The 24,424-nt window shown below is 46.4% G+C and overlaps 2 protein-coding genes across 4 annotated transcripts in view; one reads left to right on the forward strand and one right to left on the reverse strand.

Moving 5' to 3' along the window:
* The window catches only part of LOC131536168 (butyrophilin subfamily 1 member A1-like), a 293,670-nt gene that overhangs the window by 106,582 nt on the left and 162,664 nt on the right, over positions 1-24,424 (reverse strand). The window lies entirely within an intron of this gene.
* Positions 12,842-14,300, forward strand: LOC131536900 (putative nuclease HARBI1). The gene is made up of 4 exons (XM_058770074.1): positions 12,842-13,358; positions 13,520-13,635; positions 13,727-13,838; positions 13,927-14,300. The coding sequence occupies exons 1-4, from the start codon at positions 12,926-12,928 to the stop codon at positions 14,298-14,300; spliced, it is 1,035 nt and encodes a 344-aa protein (XP_058626057.1). The 5' UTR covers positions 12,842-12,925.

Consider the following 24,424-nt stretch of genomic DNA (forward strand, 5'->3'; position numbering starts at 1 on the left):
AGAGACACAAAGAAAAACACAAAGCTACACAAGGACACCAAATGAGGTGAGGCAGCAAACGAGTGTCACATGTGTGGAGTAACTCTTCTCTACTAGAGGGTGGCCCTAGCAGTGCAGCTGAGGAGAGAGTGTAAGTGTTGTGTTTAAGCAAGGCCGCTATATGTTTTCCTAGAACGACAGAAATTATGTTAGTGTGGTTTAGAGCATATGATTGTTGGTCTGTGTCAGTGGGTTTGAACTTCCCCCTTTTCCTGTCGGTTGGAGCCCTGGTGCCTCTATATCTGGTTTCGATGGACCCATCGAAGGACCGGCTCGCTGCGCCCTTGTCTGATTTTGATTCGGTAGGCGACAGGTGAGAGCTTGTCTGTTATCTCATGGGGTCCTGTCCAGTGAGGTAGGAACTTCTTTGACAGGCGATAAGGAGCATTCTGCCTTGGTCGGGCGAAGCTGTAGTACCACACTTTGTCTCCGACATTGAGCTCATGGTGAGAGGCCTTTTGGTCTTAGTAGGCTTTACGAACTTCCACACTTCTTTGAAGTTGCGCGAAGGCGAAAGTCGTTCTCAGGTGCTGATGCAACTTTTCCAGGTACTGGTGAGTGGTATAGGTGGTGACGAGATTCAGGTCACCCGGTTGGTACAGCAGATGTAGCGGTAGCGTCATACTTCTCCCTGTCATCATTGTGAACGGGGGTACTCCGATAGACTGATGAGGGGGTGGCTCGAGCGGCCATCAGTACCAAAGGAAGATTAATATCCCAATCCTTTTGATTGGTACATACAAACTTCTTCAACATGAATGGTTACACTGTTCTATTGGCCCGTTCAACTTGACCTGAGGAAATTGGGTGATGGCTTATATGGAGCTTGGCCTGCATACCGAGGAGTTTCCACACTTCTTGCATGATTTCGGCGATGAAGTGGGTTCTGTGGTCAGAGTTGACCCTTAAAGGCAGTCCAAATCTTGAAAAGATGTGGTTCATTAACAGGCAGGCTGTTGTTTCTGCTGTATCATTGGGAGTTGGGAGGCACTCTATCCACTTTGTGAATTTGTAAACCACGGTGAGGAAGTATTTGTTACCCCGTGCTGACCGTGGCAGGGGTCTTACCCAGTCTATTTGGAGGTCCGACCAGGGGAGGACCATTCCTTTCCTTTGCAGTGGGGCTCGGTGGTTTGGGTTTGCCGGTTGGAACTGGCAACACGCCAGGCATCCTTTTACATATTATACATCTTGATGCATGCCAGGCCAGTATGCTACTTGCTTGAGTGTCTCATAAGTGGCCTTGACACCATGGTGTCCCGCGCATGGTGCATCGTGGGCGTGTGTCAGCATAATCCCCCTTTGGCCCTGAGGGACTACGAGCTTTGGCGCAGTAAGGCGCTCAGGGACATATGTGAGAACGCCGTCCCTTAGATGCAGCATGTGCTTGATAGAGTGGAGCGTGCAGAGCTCGGAGAAGTGGCAAGGTCAGAGGTTGCAATAGGATGAGTGAAAGGGTCGGAAATGTGAGCTGCCATAGTTTGCAGTGACAGGTCGGCAGCGAACTGAGGTGATAGGGCAATGTGGGAGGAGGCGGGGGTATGCGCGCCAGTGGCGTGTTGGCGGCGGGTTATGGCTGCCACTGATGGGTTGGGTGGGAGGGCTTGAAATGTCCAGAGCTCCCCGTGTAATGCACCTGCTTTGGCGAGGGCATCGGTTTGGTCATTGAAGTCTTTATCTTGTCTTGTTGACGTGAATTACCTTGAACCTTTTTCCAGTAAACGATTGTGTCGTGGTTGGTGACAATGGCATCACCTGCTTGGAAGAGTTCCTGGTGCTTGACAGGCTTGTTGTTAACTGTCTTGAATCCATTCTGTTTCCATCCAGCTAAATGGCAGGTAAGGCTGAGACAGTCGTAGTTCAAGTCGGTACAGATGAGGAGTTCTTTGATGTGGTGGGATGCAGCCATTTGTAGCGTGATGAGGATGGCCGCTATTTCTGCGCATCATGGCGAGTGAGGGCCTGTTGAATTGTTGCGGTGGGCAAGGGTCGTTGTTGAGCCAGACCACTCCCGCACCAGCTTTTAGAATGCCCTTGTGATTGTAGGAGCAGCCATCGACATATGCTGTGGGCATCCTTCACACATTCTCCTCAAGTACCTGTGATTCGTCAGTTGTGGTTGTAGCGGTTCTTTAGATTCCGCTGAGGTGTACAACGTATCCGTTGAGCAGTTTTGGCAGGCCGCTAGCCCGTTTCCAAGTGAGGATTTGTAGTTTTGGGCATATCTTGCCTCAACGTCCCGTCCTTGGAGTGTCATTAGCCAGGTAGCTATGCGTGCGTTGGTCACAACTCCATTTCTGCTTCATTGACTGTTCAGATAGGTGACTAGTTGGTGACAAGTCTCGATGATGACTTTCTGTGCACCGATGTAATTAGAGAAACGCTGGATAGCCCACACAGTGCAAAGAAAAGCTTTTTCGCAGTTTGAATATTTATATTCTGGGAGAAGCAGCGTTTTGCTGGCATAAGCGACCACTCGCTTGTCTTTGTCATGGAGCTCGTATAGGCCTGCGCTGAGGCAATGACTGGAGAAACCATTGTCCAGATAGAATTATTTTCCTGGGTCTGGGTAAGCCGGGCATGGAGCAGAGCAAAGGCGCTGTTTGAGCTGGCTCATAGCTGTGTCCTGGGCTTCTGTCCAAACGAAGGGTTCATCCTTTCTCAGGAGGGAAGTTAGTGGTCGTGCGATGTCAGCGTAGTTCTCGATGAACTGACGTGAGTAATTGCACACTCCCAGAAAGCTTCGCAGTTCCGATATGTTAGTGGTTTTGCACCACTGTCCTTTGTGAAGGGCAATCTTAGCTCCTGCTGTTGTCAGCTGGTTTAGGACGTGATCGATTTCTTTGAAGCGGTCTTCCACACTTGAGCTTTTCATTAAAACATCGTCCACGTTGCCTCTGGCTCTGGCGTCAGGGCATGCTTTATTCAGGAAGATGTTGAATTCTGCTGGTGAGTTGGCATAGACAAAGGGGCACCGTGTGAATGTGTACTGTCGATTGTCAAAAGTGAATGCCAGCTTATGTTGGTCATCTGGGTGGACAGGGATTGTCCAGGACCCGGAGGCGACGTCCAGTGTGGAAAGGATCGTCGAGCCTTTGATTTTTGGGATTTCTTGGTCCAATTGGGTCATAGGCCATCGTGACAAGGGTACTTGCAGGTTCAACTTGCGATAGTCGATGGTGGGCCGCCATTTGCCGTTGGGCTTTAGGACTTGCCATATCGGGGCAGAGTATGTGCTGTTACAGGGCCGGATGACCCCCTTTTCCAGCATGGAGTCAACAATTTCTTGCACTGGCTCATATGACGCTATTGGAATTTTATACTGCCGCACAAATGTGGGCAGCGCATTTGGGTTTGTCGGGATGTGGATGTTGGTCAGTCCGCAATCCAGGGAATCCTTTCCGAAGGAGTCCTTGTACTTGTGCAGAACCTCTTTGAGTCCTTGGTGATCCACTTCATTTTGGAGGGCATCCGCCTCACTCAGGATCTGCTGAATTTGTGCGTTGAACCCAGCGTAGGGTTCTTCTGCAGCTGAGTTATTTGAGGGGCTTTGGGCCCCGATGGTCACCTGTGTAGGTGATTCTGTCGCAGGCTGTGTTGAGACAGTGTAGACAGCGCTTTCTTTGGACACCGGCAGAATGGAAGTGACGGCAATGATTTCATGAGGTTTTGTGAATGTTATGATGCCGTTGTAGTCGTCTGACATCAGCTGGGCTGGTATGGGGCCTATGACAGGTACCATCAGTTCAAAGTCGTGGAACGCCTGGTTGATGAGCCATCCCAGGTGACTGGCTTTGGGAACGTGGATGTCTTGGGCCGTACAGTTGTTGAACAACACATACACAGCACGGGATGACACTTCAATGAGAGGTGTGGCTTCCAGGGTCAGTCCGAGTTTTAGGCAGGTCCTGGAAGGTTGGAAGAAGCCTAGCTTACTGTTGAGAGCCTGGCCAGGTCGCATGTTGAGGCGGACGCTGACACTCTTGCTGTAGGCAGGTATCGTGACTTCTTGCTCAGTGATCATAGAGCATGCGTCTGGCATGGTTTGACCAGACTGGAGGTTCTTGAGGTTGACTGAAGTTGTCAGTTGACATGACGGGGGAGGCCATATGATGTCGTTCACGGTATCAATGCAAGCATTGAGCCGGACGATGATATCTGCTCCAATGTAGATGTCATGAGGTAGGTCGGGGACTACGAGGAAGTAGTGACTCAGATGTCTGCTGTTCCATCGTATGTCTAGAGCGCAGATGATCTTGGAGGTGGCCATGGTTGTCGACCAGGGACTGAGAGGGAAGCGGCTGTGTTTAGCAACGTGTGGTAGACTTTGGTGTCTTTGCTTCAATATTCTGAATAGCTTCAGGCTAATGGCTGAGTTCTCTGCCCACAGGGCTAGTATCGCATCTGACACTGACGTGCCTTGGACATCTATTGCAGTCATGATTCGAAGGGGGCCTGAGTTTGATTCAGGCTCTTGCAGTGAGCAGAGGAGAGGGTCCTGGTCCTTGCTGCTTGAGCTTGGTTCAGGCCTTGGTTCTGATACTGCATCATCATTCTGTGAATTGGGGGCGGTGTCTGTGACTTGTCTGTGACCTGTGTCCACATCTTTAGGTGCTTGAAGTCTATTAGGGGTTCGAAGCGATTGAGCAGATCTTTTCCAATGAGGAGTGGATATGTTTTGAGTGGGGGGACGTATATTGGATGAATGAGGTCCATTGATCCCACTGTCAGGTGGACTGGAGCCACATGTTTTAGTCATAGGCCCATGTGGGAATACGCTTGGAGGTTCAGTTCACACCTTTGGAGTTTGAGGGTTCTGTTAGTCCTCTTTGCTCCTTCTTGGACTTCCTTGAGGAGTTCGGCAGACATTAGAGTAATGTCGGCTTCTGTATCAAGAAGGGCCTCGACTCTGATGTGTCGTTCAATGATGATGGAGAGGTAAAACTTTCTTGCTATACCTTTCTCAATGAGGTCGCCTAGGAGTTGAGGAACTGGAGTTTGGGAGGAAATTATTGGGATGTCAGGACTGATGTGGCGTTCATCGGAGGAGTGGCAGATGACCAAGACAGCACTTTCAGGAACTTGAGGGGATTCGTCAGCAGGTGTTTGTTGGACGCTGCTGTGATCTGGAGCATTGGGTGTTGAGTTAGTGTCTAACTCTGTTGCTAGTCTTTCAGGTGGGATTTCGTGTCCACCTGAAGTTAGGGTAGTTACGGTTCTCTGAGAGTGAGGTGAGGGAGTGCTGTCTTCTGTGCCTGGTTGGGTCAGCTGGTTGCTGCTTTCTTTTTCTGGCCGCTAGTCAGGCTGAATCTGGTTTCTCTTTCTTTTCCCACTTCCGATCCTCCTTCTTTCGTTGGAAGAACTCTTTCATCATCATTTTCATCAACTTTTGTTCTTGTGTGGATTCAGTTTGAGCTTGGTCAGCTTGGAACCTTTGTGAATTCTTTCGCCGATTCCTTGGGCTGGTTGCTCCAGGGTGAGTTTGTCATTTTCCCTTGGAGTTTCCGTTGGATTCCCAGGAGCTTTTCCCTCCTGAGTTTCCAAATGAGCTTGGCTGGTTCCACGATCTCTCCCATTGATACTCCTGAGACCTTGATTGGTCCCATGACTTCTCCCAGTGCCATTCAGGTGAGCGTAGACGTCCACGTGGTCCATCCCAGCGTTCGTACCTCTGTTTAGATCGGGTACCAGCGTGGGAGTCTCGTTCTTTGTTGGATGAGGGTGCATTCCACTCTCTGGCTGCCGGCTTGGCAGTATCTTGGCGTTCGATGCCCTCTAGATCCAGCCCTTGACTTTGAGTGTTGAAGTCAAGAACTGCTGGGGTATTGGAGCCCTTTTCTGAGGCCATCTTATGTTTGCCGTAGGCTTTCTGCGCCAAGTCTCGCAACAGCTGCGCATTCATTGTTCGTGGACATGCGAGAACGCCAAGATGGTGACTTACTCTGGGATGGAGGTTTTTCAGGAAGAGAGTTTTGAAGTTCAAATTGTCTTCCATGTCAGGTTCGTTGCGAGTTCCGAAGTATGCTCATCTGAGTCGGCTGTAGTAGGCTTGAGGAGGTTCGTGACGTCCTTGTCTTGTCTCCAGGGCAGCCACTAAGCCTTGTTTGGAGTCAGGATCGGAAAACTCTTTAATGAGGGCTTCTTGGAGGAGTTGGTAATCAGTCTTTGTGTGAGCAGGCTGCCTGTCCAGGAATCAGCGAACTTCAGGACTGGATGTCGTTCGGAGTAAATAGAGTCTATCTTTGTCCGTAACGTTAGGTCACATTTCCAGATGGAAATCGATATCTTGGAGGTAAGCTTGGACATTTTGGCTATTTGGCACGCTGGGGATGAACTTGCCAATGTTCCTGGCCAGCTTGTCGAGGTCTTTTAGGTCCAAGCCATGCGAAGATCTGCGGCTGGTTGCGGCAGGTTCTTTTGGCTTCGCCGTGAGGTGAAGTTCTTCAGAGGGAGCTGGTGAATGTTTCGACACCACCCCCTTTTGCTCATGTGTCAGTCCAGGAACAGGTGACCCAGTCCTGTTCGGCAGGGGTGAGGTCGGTGCGCGTTGTGTCCTCGACAGCTCACCGCGCAGTTCGTAAGCGTGCTTGAGTTCCTCTTGAAAACGTATTATGTGTTAGGCGGCTGATCTCGTTTCTTGACTCATCCAGGTGAGTTTCAAGAGCTTTAATTCTGCCGTTTTTATCCTTGAAGTCAGCATTTGCCTTTGCCAGTAGCTGTTCTGGATACTGTAGCTTGTTAGAACGATCGGCGTAGTCTGCCTTGACCTGTTCCATTTCTTGGGCGTTAGCTACTAGGGTTTCTTTTAGCTTGTTGATCTCCACCTCAGCGCCTTGTTCCCCTAATCAGGCCTTTCCCGTCGTTCCTGAGCTTCCAGTTCCAGTTGCTGGATGCGTTGTTTGTGCACGTGTTAACTCCTGCTGGAGCTGTGCAGCGTGCTTATCGCTCAATTTGAGGGTGGCGATGAGTGTGTGACTTAAGGAGCCTGTGATCTTGGCTAATTCTTTGTGAGTGTAGCTTTGACTTGGGTCTTGTGCCAAGGCCTAACAGGTAGGACCAGAACTTGATTGCAAATGAATTTAGAGTTTCAAATTAGAAATTGTGGTTTCTGATTACAGTTTAATGATGTTATCATTAAAACTGATAAAATGATTAGGATTAAAATTGATCAGTAATGTATTATTGAAATAGGGAAGCCCAAACCCAAAATTTATGAAATAAAAATTTTCAGTGCAATAATGATAATCAATTATCAAAATCCAAAGATATTTGTCATTCAAGTTATCAGAGCAATTAACATTTCATTAATCAGCACCTATTGTTGTAATCTGGAAACAGGAACTGCAATTGATTATTAAATTGAATTAGAGTTTTCAAACTCATAATTAATTATGAAATTAAATTACAAATTTTGGTTTCCCAAGGATAGCAGGTTCCTAGCATTTACTAATGTCATTAAAATTCATAAGAGCAATTTATAATTCATCAAATTATAAAAGCAGTTATAATTATGTTAATCAGTCTATGTGGAAGCAGGAACTGAAATTATTTAATTAAATTAAATTAAACTTTCAAATTTGGGATTAATTTTGAAATTAAATTACCAATCTTGAATTGAATTTGGATCCTTATAACAAGTTACTAATTCCTCCTTGTGTCATGAAAGTCACAAGAACAAATTAATCTGTACCATCCTAATTACTTCTAAAGGAAATTAAAAATTTTCGGGCCAGAAAATCAAACACTTTGATAGTCCATGATTAAGATATTAATGTTATTGTCAAATGATCATGATTGTCTTTAGAGATAATTTATGTAAGTTAGTGTTTCTTTTGTTGCAAGAGAAAAGTTGAAGATTGAGAGGAGCAAGCAGGAGTCATCAGACGGTCATGTTACAGATCTCGTGGTTTTGCAGCCTGAGGGCAGTCAGTTACTTTAACCCTCTGGGGTCGACAAATGCGTATACGCGTTTTGAGGCAGATTTTCCTGATAAGGCCGAAATGAGCTTGAATTACTCTGCCATTTTTGATCGTACAGATAAGAGCAATACACCATTCGAATCTGTAAGGGGTCTACTTTTATTTGTATACACTCATAATAACAACTAAACTTTGTGCTTTTGAAGAATAAATAAAACAAACAGGGTGCGTTCTCAGTCTTCACTCTCTCCGCGAACTGCTTTTTGAAACACGTTAGTAAAATGAACTGTAACTCAGCAAATACTTCACACAGAGACATTGACATGTCTACTGTTAAATGAAGTAAGTCTAACCGAAAACAAATATTCTGTGATAAAGTAATCCGTATGAAACCAAGGACATGTCCAGTTTTTTCCGTCTGGTCTCATTATCTCTAATTAGTTCACGCCCACGCACTGCTCGCGCTATTGTTATTACAAATCTCCGCGTGAGCCATGCGGCATGTAAACGCCCACACCACCGTAAACAAAGCAGCAACGCGTTCATCTCAGATACTTTTCAGTTTTGGAAGAACACGCTGTGAGGAATAAGCCTTGTATTTACCTCAGAAACGTGCTGAGAGGAAAAAGCCTTGTATTTACCCCCAGAAGACGCGCTGAGAGGAAAAAGCATTGTTTACCTCACAAACCGAATGCGAGCGCAGCTGGAGCCGGCGGAGGAGGAGATATTTTATACCGAGTAAGTAATGTTTCTTATTGGCATTCAATAATGTGTTGTTGTGACAAAGTTGAATGCATTTACTAGTTGAACTTTTCCCAAACTATAACTCCAGAATAAAATGTGTGAAATCGAGTGCAACATTTTGAAATATGATAGGCAACCTTTCATTGCATTTAAATGTTGCACGACATGAGGATAGTTATATGTTCTATAAACAATTATATAAAAGTAATGTCTAAGAAAGTTTAGACCAATCTTTACTGTGAAGTAGCCTACTCTGTTTGCAAATACCTGCTCAAACATGGTTATAATGAGCTTAGCAATAATAATTTAGTTTCTCAGCTATAAAATGTTGTTTTTGTATTGTATGATATACATGCAAAGCATGTGCGCATCTATGTTATAAAATCACGTGGGCAATATTGGTGATTGCTAATGTAATAATATAGTTGATAAGCCTATCAACATGCTCACTAATTTATTTATTAATTTAGTGTGGGAGTGGGGGGGGGTGCTTTATTTATTTTGAATAGTAACAATATGTAGGCCTATATATTATAATAAATATAATGTACTGTTTCTGCTGTCTCCTGTTTTCCTGGGTTCCAGTTTCCTGCCACTATTTTGGATATTGCACCCACAATGTCTTGACTCTTCTATTGTTTATTTGTTTGTTTGTTCCTAATAAACTGTTTAACTGCACTCGCAAGTGAATCTCAAGTTATTTTATGTGATAGTTATATGTATACACATTTCTTTTTTCCTCACAATCTTTCTTGTAGCAATTCCTTCAGTCACACACCTGACTCAATGGCTCATTATGTTCTGTATGTGTTTTATGGTCTTATTTCAGTTACTTAGCATAAACGTTGTTTTCTCAAAAACACAATCACGTACGTACAAGCTGCTCACATATTATTGTAGCCCAGTTTGTGCTGAATACAGTGTTTTTAGAATTTAGCCATTAAAATGTTTATAAACAACTGAAAAAAGCACAAATGTCAGGGCATGTCAAAACTTCTCCGGGGCCCCAAAACACCCTCAGACCCCAGAGGGTTAATGGTCCTTTTCCTGTTTGAATGTATGGATCCATATATTTTGCTTAGATCATGAGGTTCCTCCACGGGTTGCAAGAAAGACTCTTGCAGTTCTTTGATACAAAGGAGCTTTGTTTTTCCTGATTAAGTTAGTCATTATCATCCCTTCTGAGTGGACCAGAAAATGCTGACAGGAAACCACTCAGGGTACTGTCATCACGTGACTCTGATGATTAGTTTAATTTAGTTATCCAGGCCTATGTTCAATGTCTCACATGGTGGCCTGCTTGAACAACAGAAATCCTACATAATTTAACACCCCTTTTTGTCTTGGAGAAAAACTTTTATTCCTTCCCTGAGGTGGAATTTGCAAGTTGGCACCTTTCAGATCCAGCATTCGGATTGGCTGATGCTGTCAGAGGTGGCCATGGTATGGCCTCTCTCTGGCATGACATCTATTTGCATAGCTTAAAGTGCACATTTGCGACAATGTCTTTAAAGTCTTTCCTATGCATTATTCACTTTCCAAACCAATTCCAGATTAACCTACACATTGTGCTGAAAGTATGAAGACCAAACACCAATGGGTAATGCTGAGCATTGACCCCTCCATTCATATATACAGTATGTGCATTAATAGGTAATGCTGCATACCTGGTTGCATTACACACAGCACTCATTAAGTATATAAAGTTCTGTAAATTTATATGAGGAAGGTTTAGTCAATTTTGTGTCCACTTTGTGTGGATGCATGTGAAGATGAGTTTTTTTTCTTTTGTGGCTTTGGCCACATGGCAAAACTGTGATGGGAATTCATGACCATTTACACTTTGATAAGGGTAAGGAAGAACGACATCAGTTCCTGGGTGGGGGTTACAGTATGATAATGTTAACAACCCTCTCCACAAGGTAAAACCGGTTTGGTCAGTCTGAGGTAGTGAGTGATTGTTCACACTTAGGTCTTAAGAATGGAGAACTGTGATCAGTGAAGGATCACATGGTGATTGGATCAGTCTTTGATCCATGAAATGCTGACATCCTTATCCTTCCACAAATGATAAGTTGAGGGAGACTAAAGCCTGTGTTATACTTTCCACATGAACAATCTGGATGCGTACATGAACAGCATGGATGCGGACTACTTGTATTTATACTACCGAAAGCGTACGCTGGTGGTCCGTTTCCCGGACGTGTTCCATACATGAGCGGGAGATTGGCTTGAACAGTAAATAAACAAGTGAATAAACAATTGCCCAGAGTTATTGCACATCTGGCTGTCTTCATATTGTTTTATCGACAGATTGTACAGGTTTGGGTAGTTTGGTGCTTTTGTAGCTTACTGACAAAAATTGAGAGGTACGCAGATGTCCAACCAGAGCCTCTGCGCACACCCTCTGATGACGATTTTTACATCATGCATACCCTAGCGGACTCACGCACGCTGAAATTATAACACAGGCTTAAGGCAGTTCCCTCATGGGGGTTACTGTATGTTAATCTTAACCCCTCTCCACAAGAAGTAGTGTTGTTATCTTAAAACAAAAGGCATCCTTTGTTGTCAACATGCCTGATCTTATCAGAACATAACTTTCCACGTGTTGTGTGGAAAGGAGTCTTGTCATCTTGACCTCTATTCACTACATCAGTCTCTCACAACCCTTATGAAAAATACATTTATTCAAGTGTGCTATTAGTAAAATTGGAAAGTATACTTTTAGGCCGTGTTCACACTTGGCGTCTTTTTTGACTAGAAAAAGTCGACAAGAGCGCTTTTTTAGTTAAATAAAAAGCTGGCAGCGTTTTGGTTACAAATAGCAGTCGAGGGCGTCTTTTGTTGCTATAACAACAGCTGCAACGGTAGCTAGCGATGTGTGCTGCAGAAATGTCAGCTTTTGAAGTTGGGGAGGTTGTCGGTTCACAACGGCGCTTTGTGGGAGCGACATTATACGGGAAGGAAACTGTATGGTTCCTCCAACAATTTAGTCCAGGAGCTCTGGTTGGATGATGCATGGTTTCATACTGTTCCTTGTGCTCTGAAACTAGTACGATCTGTCTATCGGCTATCTTCTCCTTTTTTCTTGTTGTTTTTGTTGTTATGGAAACAACTCGCCACTCGCTTGTCATTGGTCAGCTGTCAAAAAGGCGCTTGACGTGGGCGTTTTCAGAAAAGTTAAACTTTTTTCAACTCGAAAAGACGCCTGAGCTGCAGAAAAGACGCGGTGGCTTAAAAGCGCCAGGACTTTTTGAAAACACGGTTTACTCCATAGGATTATAATGTAAAACAGACGCTGGCAGCTTCAAAAAAGACGCCAAGTGTGAACACGGCCTTAGTCTACTTTTCATGTACCTCTCAGAAATATACTTAGAATGACATTTAAGTATACTTGACTTATACTTAGAAAACGTCTAAATATATTTAAGCTATACTTGTGCTCTGAGAATCCAAGTTTTCATTGTTATACGGAAGGGGCACTATTACACATCTTCTGAACATAATTTCCAAAACACAAGAGAAAACAACAGATGCTTCCACATGTAATCTAACTGTTACCGGGCTGACGAGGCGAGAGGCGTGCGGATCCATTTGCAGACTTTATTTACAGGCAAGAGACGTGGTCACAACAGGCAGGGTCAAACAGTGGCAAACAGGTATAACCGGGGCGAGACAAAGAGTAAACAGAGACAAGCGTGGGTCGACGATCGGTGTACAGAATCCAAAGGGGCGAGACAGGAGAGGTAATCCAAAACGTTAGCTAAAGTCCAGGCAGGGGAAAGCACAATCCGACAAGGGCAAGGCAAGGCTAGGCTAGGCTAGGCTAGGCTAGGAAAACTAACGGGGCTCTGTAGGGCAGCGATGATGCATACAATACTCGGCCTCGAGGGAGAGAATGTCCAGGGTTGAAATTGTGTGTGTGATCAGTGATGCTGTGTGATCAGTGATCCTGTGTGATCAGGGGCCTGTACCATGAAGCCGGATTAGCTGGCTAGCCAGGTAAGTTTCAGTTTAGTTTGCCCCAACTCTGGGTTTTAGGTACCATGAAGGTAGCTCGGCTTTAAGCGTTGTTTGTTGCCATGGTATCTTATGTTGCACGGCTAACCTGCTCCGGGGCAGGTTATGTTCTGGATTCGAGATCTCAGACTGAAATTCGACCAATCAGCTGTGATCAAAGAAACATATAGGTGACGTCACATATCCCAGTGTCTGTTGCAATGGCTTCACCTTTTCTACCAAATCCTGTGGACATCTCCGCACAAATTGTTAGACGAGCACTTCGTAGAGAAAGAGTTTTTAGGGACAGACAAAATCCCCTAGATTTTCCTGATACTTACTTGTATGAAAGATACAGATTCTCCGCGGAAGGAATCTCTTATATTTGCGAACTTCTTGAGCCGCACATATCAAATGTGACACGTCGAAGTCATGCTCTTACTGTACCGCAAATGGTATGCATTGCGTTGCGTTTTTTTGCAAGCGGTACGTACTTATATGCGGTCGGTGATGCAGAGAACCTTGGGAAAAACACGGTTTGTCGAACCATTCGCAAGGTGGTCCTCGCACTGCAGGGGTACATGAATAGCTTCATAGTGTTCCCCGGACATTTATCGACCATGTCCATAAAAGAGGGCTTTTATAAAATTGCCGGTAAGATTGATAGGGTGACACTACATGAACAGATTTACTTTTATACATTCACTTTTTCTCTCCCCAGAAAGCAGATTTCACTTAGAACACTTAAATTATACAATACAGTACATGTTAATATTATTCTAAATCTTTTAACAAATATATTAATCTTATGATAGGATTCCCTAGAGTCATAGGAGCAATAGACTGCACACATGTTGCAATCTCCACAGCTCTTGGAGAACATGAGGCAGATTATGTGAATAGAAAGTCCTTTCACAGCCTCAATGTTCAGGTAGGTGTACTATAGATTCAAGATGACTTATTTTCAGTGAGATGAATCATTAACACATATGACAATGATCTACTGTACATTTCATCTTCAGATAACTTGTGATCATGAATGCATGATCACAAGCTTGGATGCCAAATGGCCTGGCTCAGTGCATGACTCACGAATTTTCCGTGAGTCTGTGTTGTGTCAGCGCTTTGAGGAAGGCAAGTTACAGTACAAAACACTTTAAAGTGTTCTTTTTAATTGACAAAGCAAAACTTATACAATTTTCCCTTTTCTGTTCTGTGACAGGGCTTTTTGATGGCCTGTTGGTAGGAGACAGGGGTTATGCATGCCAGAGATTTTTACTAACCCCCTATCCTGACCCTCAGACAAGGCCACAAAACAGGTTCAATGTGGCCCTCAGTAAAACCAGGGTCAAGATTGAGATGACCTTTGGCATCCTAAAGGCACGTTTCAACTGCCTTCGGCGGTTAAGGGTGTCACCAGAGCGGGCATCACAGATAGTGGCTGCATGTGCCATTCTGCACAATATAGCCACTATCAGAAAGGAGCAAGCACCATCACTAAACCAGCTTCTCCCCGATGAAATTGACCCAATCACACTTGACCACCCAGCTGGCACAGCTGTCAGAGATGCAGTCACCATACAATATTTTACTTAATAAAAGCACATTGAAACTGCAGATAGGTCTCAAATGGTTTTATTGTTGATGTGGCTAGGAGGAGAAAGAGAAAGATGCATTAATAAGTATTGAGTGTTCATACTAATGTGTTGCCTGTTTTAGTAAGTTCACATACTGAGATCTGTTTTTCCAGCTGTTTGATCTCCAATTTAATTTTTTAATTTGGAGGCTCCTCAGCTCACAGTCCAGCTCCTTTAGAGTGCAGTCCAATTCTAGGCTCCTTTTGTAAAGGGCCCTGACTGAGTCAGTTTCCACCTGAAATATAATTCCACCACAAACAGTCATTACAAGTCTTAAGGTAAATCAAATGACAAGGCAGGAGTTAATACAGGCACAGGACTGGCTGTAATTTATGTCAAGGGTTTAAAGCAGTACCTTGTTCACATTCCTTCTGAAGCCCATTGAGGTAGAGGCATCAGTTTGTGGGGTAGGTTGTGAAAAATCCTACAATAAAAGATAAGGGCCAGTCACATTTGTGTGACATTAAAATGTGTGCCATAAACAAAAAAACAAATGCATTCACCTCAGCAATGGTTTCAGAACACACAGAGAGGGTGTCTTCGTCATTTGCTTCACCCTAATAAATTAAAGTAGGCCAATGTAAAGCGTAACTGTTGTAAAGCATATTCATAGTGTTCTGTCTGCTGCAAGCTCACCTCTGTGTGGGAGACTGTGTGAAAGTGTGCCGGCTTCAACAGGGACACTGTATTTCCTCTACTGCAGAACACACAGTCAGCCACATGTAAAACTTTTAAAAGGTAGTAATGCATTGCACACATACCCAGTGTCACTTGCTTAGAGGAGCCAGCACCAGGGTCAGATTGTACAGCACCTGTACCAATACCATCCATAATCGGCCGCCTTATTGCTACTCAGAGCCAGCTCCTCTGCCACAGTGTATTCTGGGGAGGTGGCCTCCCCAGTTTTCGAAGGTCACACTTTTTCTGTTTGCTGCAAAAGAGTTTTTGTGAAAATGTTCACGAAAATAATAAAAGGTTATGGTAAATACTCACCACTTTGAATGATATTTTTATATTTTGTCTTTATCTGCTGCCAAGAACGTTTGTAGTTGGGGTTGCATCTAAAAATCAATGAATAGCCTATTAATCTATATGACACAGGCCTAATATACAGTAACATTTTTAGATACAAATACGTTTATACATACAGTATACGTATATACATTTTAATTTAAGCATTAATAAATTTTTAAATAAAAATGTTAACATTACGTCTAATGCACAGTGAAGTAACATGAGTAACTTGAACAACTAACGGAATTAACATTAGATTAATAAATGCTGAAAAACTATCGTTCATTGTCAATTCATGTTAGCTAATGCATTACGTTCTCTAAACAAATACAACCTTATTGTAAAGGCATCATATACACGCCACACACACACATACATCATTTTTAATTAATATTGAATGTATATTTGTTTAACTTACGCATTAACGCAATCAGCGATCTTTTTCCAACACTCTTCTCTTGCTTTGGCAGCAGATACAGTATTACTGCGTGCTTGAAACACATGTTTATATTCTTCATACTTTTGAATAATTATTTCTTGCTCCTCCAGAAAAATAGACAGCTCTCGCTCTATCCATATTGAACGCGATTGGTTGTTCGGTGCCGACGTCACTCTTTTATGTGCACGCGCCCGTGGAGTAATCATAGCTTAAGGATCAAAGCCCGAGTTGACAGAGAAAGTTGATGAGCTGCTTCATGGTACCAATTAAGCCTGATTGCATCGGTTTGGTTTTGTCAACTCAAAACTAATCCTGTAACCCGGAGTTTGTTTAGCCACCATCATGGTACAGGCCCCAGGTGTGCGTGTGATTAGTGCAATGAGTGATTGGTGACAGCTGTGTGCGTGTTGGATGATGGGAATTGGAGTCCATGTGATGTGTGGTGTGAAAGTCCATGTGGTGAGCGGGTGACCTCTAGTGGTGAATGAACGGGAGTGCAGACCAGATTCGTGACACTAACACGATCATCAGACATAAAAAAAAAACATCAAAACTGTGTAACGTTATGGAATAAAATGTCGACTAATGAAGAGGTAATAATGACTGGGGAGTTGTTCAACACCGTATATGTTTTGATTATCATTCTGTATCCAATTCATAGTCTTTTTTCAGCTTTTTGTTCAAAATGTTTTCTTTCTTTCTTTATTTCTTTCTTTTATGAAACTTACCCATATTCAAGTGTTTATAAAAAAGAATGCATAAAGTTAGAATAAAATGTTTTTGTTTACAAGCAGATACCTTGTTCTTTCTTTTGATGTTTTGTATGTTCAGATATTCACATAACAGAATATATACAAATTAATACCTAAATAGTGACATAGTAGTAAACTTAAAGTATGATGTAAAGTTCACTTAAAGAAAATTTACGAGTATACTTGCAGTATACAACAATTAAACTAGTAGTTTAGTGAGACTATACTTCAAAGTGTACCAGAAATGTTAAGTATTTAATTAGTAAACTATCAGTATATTTATAAGTTAACTTTTAGTATAGTTTCAGTACAAACTAAAAACATAGATGCAAACTTGGGTTACACTTTACTTGAAGGGGTGTGCATAAGACTGACATGACAAATGTCATTAAGTGTCATTCGCTCAGTTATGTAATTTTTAATGCAAAGATGACATTGTATGAGATGTCTTTGTTATGGGCTAGGGTTAGGGTTAGGTCAAATAATGTCATCTTTGCATTAAAAATTACATAACTGAGAAGGATGTAACACGGCAGAAGGATTCTTGCGTGATGCTGTCTTTCCTTTTATGCAGCGCAATAACATTAAAATAAATACATTTTCTCATATGTATTACCTCTTAATTCATCTGACTCCAAAAATGAAAAGGTTTTAAAAGATGCTGTTTATTAAATTTAGATGAATGTTTGATCGTTCTATTTAGCTCTTATTTTATATTTACTCTTTCATTAGGAATCTATGTCGCTCAGGGTGTATCACGCCGGCCGATGTACGTGTACCCCACGATCACAAACTCTCCAGTCTGATCATTAGTCAGAGGTTATGACTAACTATTTAATAGACCACCTCATGCTTGTCATTCTTTAAATAGTGGTTCTGTTTAGCCCCCTACAGTTACCTATGTAACAGCTTAGTTAAATCTCAAACAAAAATCAGAGGTTATGGTTAGCACTATGAAATATGTTTAATACTCCAATAGTGTTTGATCTAGCCCCCTGTAGTTAGTTTAACTATATAACAACTTGAATATAACTGAGATAATATCCAGAGGTTATGGCTAGTACTAAGAAATATGCCTGAACCATGCTAGTACACCAATAGTATTTTGTCTAGCCCCCCATAGTTAATGTAACTGTATAACAACTTAGCTAAAGTCAAGCAGTTAGTCATGAATCTAGAATCTCACCTAATGTGCCCTATGCTTCATCTAACCTGAGATTTAGTGTGTACCAACCCTGGACGCAGATTTGCAGTAATATACACCTTCACTTAATCTACTTGAGAAAATAATTTCAGAGTTATTGGTTAATTGAGTAATTTATTAATCAGGTAATCAAGATAACAATTCAAAGTTAAATTCAAACATTATAATCACATTGATCAAATCATATAAAGCATTCAATAATACTGAAATAAGATAATCTAGAAATATTACCTGATAACGAAAGACTACACACAGCAAGTATGTGGGAGGTCTGCCTACAGATTCCTTGAGCTCTTTGTCATTCTCCCTTAAATATCCAGAAGAACCCTGAAGTGACCAAATGGCATTGTCTGTTTATTGCAAGGGTTTAGCATATTACCTTTTGGGGTTTCAGGTGAATAACTTTGCATTTACATACAGGCATAATATGTGTGAAAGATCTGGGAGTAGTCTGCCTTTTCTATTGTTAAGAGAATGAGACCTTTTTACCAGACACACCCGGAGACCTTTCAAATGACTTCAAACATGAATTGTTGCATTATAATAAACTCTGATTAAGACAGGTGGTTTCAGTGACCTCTGTAGTGTCCTGTGTTTAGATAGAAGTAAGGGGAGAGTGAGTAAAGGAAGTGGAGGTGGAGGGTCATGTATGAATAAATAAATCATATACAATACTGAAATAAAAGCATTGACAGCAATAATGCCATGTAATACTCGCCACTGAAGATCTCCTACTTTTTTGGTCAATGGTGGCTCATAAATTGAATCCCAAAAACGCTTAATATCATCTTCAACATTTAAATGACTTCTCCATGGCGTATCCACCCATTGTAGTTTGTCCTTATTTATCACTTTTACATACACTTGACTTGATATAGACTCATGCTCCCCTTTGAATCTACAAAAATGTCTCTTAAAATATTTGAGGCAGCTGAACAATTCTCCAATTCCAAAACAGTCTTGGGTATCACCATACTTGGAAAGCGATCTGTTGCATTCAGGGCAGTTTGTGATGATAAAACAGTCCCGTCTTTTTTTCAAGAGAAGATTAATTGTCCTTGTTGATCGTATGCCCAGTTTCTGCAGCAGTATTATTTTCCAGAGTCTTACCAGCCACTTCCATTAGGCTCTTCATTTTCACAATCTTAGCATTTGTCAAAACCTGGTTTAACCAAGGTGTTGTATCATCACATAAATCCAAATGTGCACCGTTAATCAGAGGTTCTTCTAAAAATCAGTGTAAAGACTTATAAGGCAAGGATCTTCTGGCTTGCACCAAACACCAAATTTTTCTCACTCTCTCATAAAAAATGAGAAATACACCTCAAATCAAATTTAGTGCAGTCTGTCCAGAAAATATATTTCCCAAAACCCCACCCACCAACCTTACTTAGAAGTCAAAAAGTTAATCCAGTCCACGATACATTTGACTTGTATTTTTTCAAGAATCCCAACAGGAGGCTCTAAAACCGATAATCTGTGCCACAGCGAGGAGGCTACCAGATTAGTAATAATCAAAGCCCTTCCCCTGAAAGACATTTTAGGCAATAGCCATTTCCACCTTTCTAATCTTCCCTAAACCTTCTCACACACATTCTCCCAGTTTTTCTGATTGGTTGATTCATCGACTAAGTGTCGTGTCTCGGGTCTGATCACCTGTTCTTTGCTGTCTCTGTGTTCAGGTGTTGTTGTGTGCGTGGCTTTGTTTTGACAGCTCACCACGTGCGCATTGTCAGCATGATTGTTTCCCCGCCTTCCTTGTTTCTCTGCTCGTTAGCTCGTTTTCTCGGGGGACTGGATTTTGCCATCGCCGATGAACTAGCTGCTGTGGATCTTCCTCAAGAGCTGGATAACTTGATTAATCTCGTGCTCCGTGTGGAGTCCCATCTCAACCGTTGCCGCCAATGCCGTCAATCTACTACTCCATGGCGCCACCTGTAGTCCTCGTCGTCCGATGCGGCGAGTCCTCAGTCAGCTGAGGTTGAGCCCATGCAACTGGGTCGTCTCTGGCTTACGCCGCAGCAGAGGCGGGAGTGTCTAACTCAAGGATTGTGCCTGTACTGCTGCAAGGCTGGCCACTTCGTACTTCAGTGCCCATTAAAAGTCAAGGCCCACCAGTGAAGTGGAGAGTCCTGGTGGGCGCCTTTCCCTGTTCAAACTCTCCAGCAACGCGCACTCAGCTTCCCTTTCGACTCTCCTTCCAGGGAAGTTCACACACTTGCCACGCCCTTCTGGATTCGGGGGCCGAGGGGAATTTCCTGGATTCTGCCTCGGCTCACAAGTGGAACATCCCGACCATTCCCCTGGCCAAGGTGTCCTTCAGGTGGAACCAGGATGCACAGGTAGCCTTTGACACGTTAAAGTCCCGTTTTGTCTCTACACCTATTCTGTTGGTTCCAGATCCTGAGTCCCAGTTCATTGTCGAGGTTGACGCATCAGACGTCGGGGTTGGCGCAGTTCTATCTCAGCATTCCCTCCGTGACGGGAAGGTGCACCCGTGTGCATTCTTCTCTCGCCGTCTTAGCCCTGCAGAGCGTAACTATGACATCGGCAATAGAGAACTGTTGGCAGTGAGATTGGCCTTCGGTGAGTGGCGTCACTGGTTGGAGGGGTCAGCGCAGCCCTTCTTGGTCTGGACAGATCACAAGAATCTTGAATACATCTGTTCGGCCAAGAGGCTGAGCTCGTGTCAGGCCTATTGGGCGCTCTTCTTTGGCCGATTCAACTTCACCCTCTCGTACTGGCAAGAATGTCAAGCCCGATGCTCTCTCGCACCTGTTCGGGGCCCCAGAGGGGGAGCTTATGGCCGAAGCCATCCTTCCTGAAGGGGTGGTGGTCGGGGCTCTTTCTTGGGGTATAGAGCGGTGAGTAGAGGAGGCCGGTCGAGGGGTGCAAGTAACAGGGAGGTGCGCTGCGCCCTGAAGTCCTTCAGTGGGGTCATGCGTCCAGGCTGGTCTGCCATCCAGGGATTCGGAGAACATTGTTTGCCATCCATCAATGCTTCTGGTGGCCCACACTGGCCGCGGATGTCAGACAGTTCATGTTGGCCTGCCCCACATCCGCCCAATGTAAGTGAGTGAATCGCCCTCCTGATGGTCTGCTTCATCCACTTCCCGTCCCTTCCTGTCCATGGTCACACATCGCCCTTGATTTTGTCTCTGGGCTTCCCCCATCGAAGGGTAACACTGTGATTCTCACTATGGTGGATCGCTTTTCTAACCCCAACCGCCCAACTGATCGTGGACCACGTCTTCCATCTCCACGGATTGCCAGTTGACGTGGTTTCAGGTAGGGGTCCTCAGTTCGCCTCCCGGTTTTGGAAAGAGTTTTGTAGACAGATCGGGGCCTCTGCGAGTCTGTCTTCTGGTTTCCATCCTCAGACCAATGGGTAATGCGAGCGGGTCAACCATAATCTCGAAAAAATGCACCGCTGTCTGACATCCAACAATCTGAGTTCCTGGTGCCAACAGCTCTCCTGGATAGAATGTGCTCGTAACTCCCTTCCAGTGGCGGCTTCGGGTATGTCTCCTTTTGAGTGCTCTGTGGGTTATAAACCGCCTCTGTTTCCATCACAGGAACCCGATGCTGTGGTTCCGTCTGCCCTGGCTTTCGTTCAGCGCTACTGCCGCACCTGGAAGAAAGTCATAAGGGTTTTGGTCTGAACCTCAGGACGAACCAAGGCAGCAGGCGATCGTCGCCGGTCCTCTCTTCCAACCTATGTGTGTCACGGGATGGGTCGAGAGATGAGGCGAGGACTCAAGTGCAGGAGAAAATGGGTCTTTTTAATAAAAGAGAAACAAAAAGAACAAAAACCACCCCGAAGGGGAAAAACAGGCAGGCAGGCAGAGACCACAGTACATGTAAACGAACTCACACACGACATGAACCATCCGACATTAAACAACGAAACATCACAGGACTGCAGACACCAGGAGACTATATGGGGAGCCAAACGAGGAGGACACAGGTGAAGTAAATGAAACAATAATGAGATAACAAGGAGGGTGGGGTGAGACAATAGACAGGAAAGCACATGGCACAAACAACAAACAATAAGCCATGTGCTAACACACACAGTGACATCTGGTGGCCAACCAGGGCACACCAGCAGGGCCGTGACACAACCCCCCCTTTAAGGAGCGGATTCTAGACGCTCCACACACTAAAACAGAAAAGGGAAAAAAAAAATGTCTAGGAGAGAGGTGGGCCGGAGGTGGATCAGGGGAGAGATGGTGGGCCAGGCCCATGTAGCGGCAGAGGGGACCTGGGGACTGAGGCAGCGCCCGGCGGATAGGGACCCAGGTCAGAGCCCGCGCCACCACAGCGGTGTGTGTGGAGCTGCCCCTGGGAACGGGCAATGACAGGCTCTGCCATTTCGGGAGCCTTGTGTGCGGACACCGCCGCCTCGGAGGAACTGTGAGCGAAACCGCCGCTGAGCTTTTGTGAGCGGCACCGCCGCTGAGCTTTTGTGAGCGGCACCGCCGCCGGGAGCTTTGTGAGCGGCACCGCCGGGAGCTTTGAGAGCGTGAACTGCCGCCGGGAGCTTTGAGAGCGTGAACTGCCGCCTCGGGAGGAATGTGAGCGGCACCGCCGCCTGGAGGAACTGTGAGCGGAAACCGCCGCCTCGAGCCTTGTGTGCGGACACCGCCTCGGGGATCCTGTGAGGATCGTGAGCAGCCACCGCCGCCTCGGGAACCTTGTGTGCGGACACCGCTGCCTCGGGAACCTTGTGTGCGGACACCGCTGCCTCGGGAGGAATCGTGAGCGGCACCGCCGCCTGAGGAATGTGTGCGGACACCGCCGCCTGGAGGAATGTGGCGGAAACCGCCGCCTGAACCTTGTGTGCGGACACCGCCGCCTGGGATCCTGTGAGGATCGTGAGCGCCACCGCCTCAGGAACCTTGTGAGCAGCCACCGCCGCCTCGGGAGGAATGTGAGTGGCACCGCCGCCTGAACCTTGTGTGCGGACACCGCCTCGGGGATCCTGTGAGGATCGTGAGCGCCACCGCCGCCTCAGGAACCTTGTGAGCAGCCACCGCCGCCTCGGGGATCCTGTGAGGATCGTGAGCGGACACCGCCGCCGAGAGGATCGTGAGCGGCACCGCCGCCTGGAGGAACTGTGAGCGGAAACCGCCGCCTCAGGAGGAATGTGAGCGGCACCGCCGCCGAGGAATGTGAGCGGCACCGCCGCCTGGAGGAACTGTGAGCGGAAACCGCCGCCGAGAGGATCGTGAGCGGCACCGCCGCCGAGGATCGTGAGCGGCACCGCCGAGAGGATCGTGAGTGGGCACCGCCGCCTCGAGAGGATCGTGAGCGGCACCGCCGCCGAGAGGATCGTGAGCGGCACCGCCGCCTGAGCCTTGTGAGCGGACACCGCCTCGGGAGGATCGTGAGCGGACACCGCCGCCTCGGGAGGAACGTGTGCGGAAACCGCCGCCTCGAGCCTTGTGTGCGGCACCGCCGCCGAGAGCCTTGTGAGCGGAAACCGCCGCCTCGGGAGAATGTGAGCGGAAACCGCCGCCTCGAGAGCCTGTGTGCGGGCACCGCCGCCTGAGCCTTGTGAGCGGCACCGCCGCTGGAGGAATGTGTGCGGACACCGCCGCCTCGGGAGGAATGTGAGCGGAAACTGCCGCCTCGGGAGGAATGTGAGCGGAAACCGCCTCGAGAGCCTTGTGTGCGGGCACCGCCGCCTCGGGAGGAATGTGAGCGGCACCGCCGCCTCGGGAGAATGTGAGCGAAACTGCCGCCTCGAGGAATGTGGCGGAAACCGCCGCCTCGAGAGCCTTGTGTGCGGGCACCGCCACTCGGGAGGAATGTGCGGGCACCGCCGCCTCGGGAGGAATGTGAGTGGGCACCGCCGCCTCGAGAGGATCGTGAGCGGGCACCGCCGCCGAGAGGAATGTGAGCGGCACCGCCGCCTGAGCTTTTGTGAGCGGGCACCGCCGCCTCGAGGATCGTGAGCGCCACCGCCGCCTCGAGGATCGTGAGCGGGCACCGCCGCCTGAGCTTTTGTGAGCGGGCACCGCCGAAGGATCGTGAGCGGCACCGCCGCCTGAGCTTTTGTGAGCGGGCACCGCCGAGAGGATCGTGAGCGGGCACCGCCTCGAGAGTTTTGTGAGCGGGCACCGCCACAACGAAGGATTGTGAGCGGCACCGCCGCTGAGCTTTTGTGAGCGGGCACCGCCGGGAGGAACGTGCGGAAACCGCCGCTGAGCCTTGTGAGCGGACACCGCCGCCGGAGGAACGTGAGCAGAAACCGCCGCCTGAGGAACGTGCGGAAACCGCCGCCTGAGCCTTGTGAGCGGACACCGCCGCTGAGGAACGTGAGCGAAACCGCCGCTGAGCTTTTGTGAGCGGACACCGCCTGGAGGAATGTGAGCGGCACCGCCGCCTCGAGGAACGTGAGCGGGTACCGCAGCCTCGGAGGAACGTGAGCGGGCACCGCCGAGAGGATCGTGAGCAGCCACCGCCGCCGAGGAATGTGAGCACCGCCGCCTCAGGAGGAATGTGGCGGGCACCGCCGCCGAGAGCCTTGTGCGGGCACCGCCTGGAGGAACGTGAGCGGAAACCGCCTGAGGAATGTGAGCAGCCACCGCCGCCTCGAGAGCCTTGTGAGCGGAAACTGCCGCCTGGAGGAATGTGCGGGCACCGCCGCTGGGAGCTTTTGTGAGCGG

Source organism: Onychostoma macrolepis, chromosome 03, assembly GCF_012432095.1.
Source record: "Onychostoma macrolepis isolate SWU-2019 chromosome 03, ASM1243209v1, whole genome shotgun sequence".
Taxonomy (NCBI): Eukaryota; Metazoa; Chordata; class Actinopteri; order Cypriniformes; family Cyprinidae; genus Onychostoma; species Onychostoma macrolepis.

Excerpts from the sequence above, each read along its gene's own strand:
- LOC131536900 (XM_058770074.1), top strand. The coding sequence starts at position 12,926 with ATGGCTTCACCTTTTCTACCAAATCCTGTGGACATCTCCGCACAAATT. Across the intron at positions 13,636-13,726 it reads TTCACAGCCTCAATGTTCAG|ATAACTTGTGATCATGAATG; the intron begins GTAGGTGTACTA and ends TTTCATCTTCAG. Across the intron at positions 13,839-13,926 it reads GTGTCAGCGCTTTGAGGAAG|GGCTTTTTGATGGCCTGTTG; the intron begins GCAAGTTACAGT and ends GTTCTGTGACAG.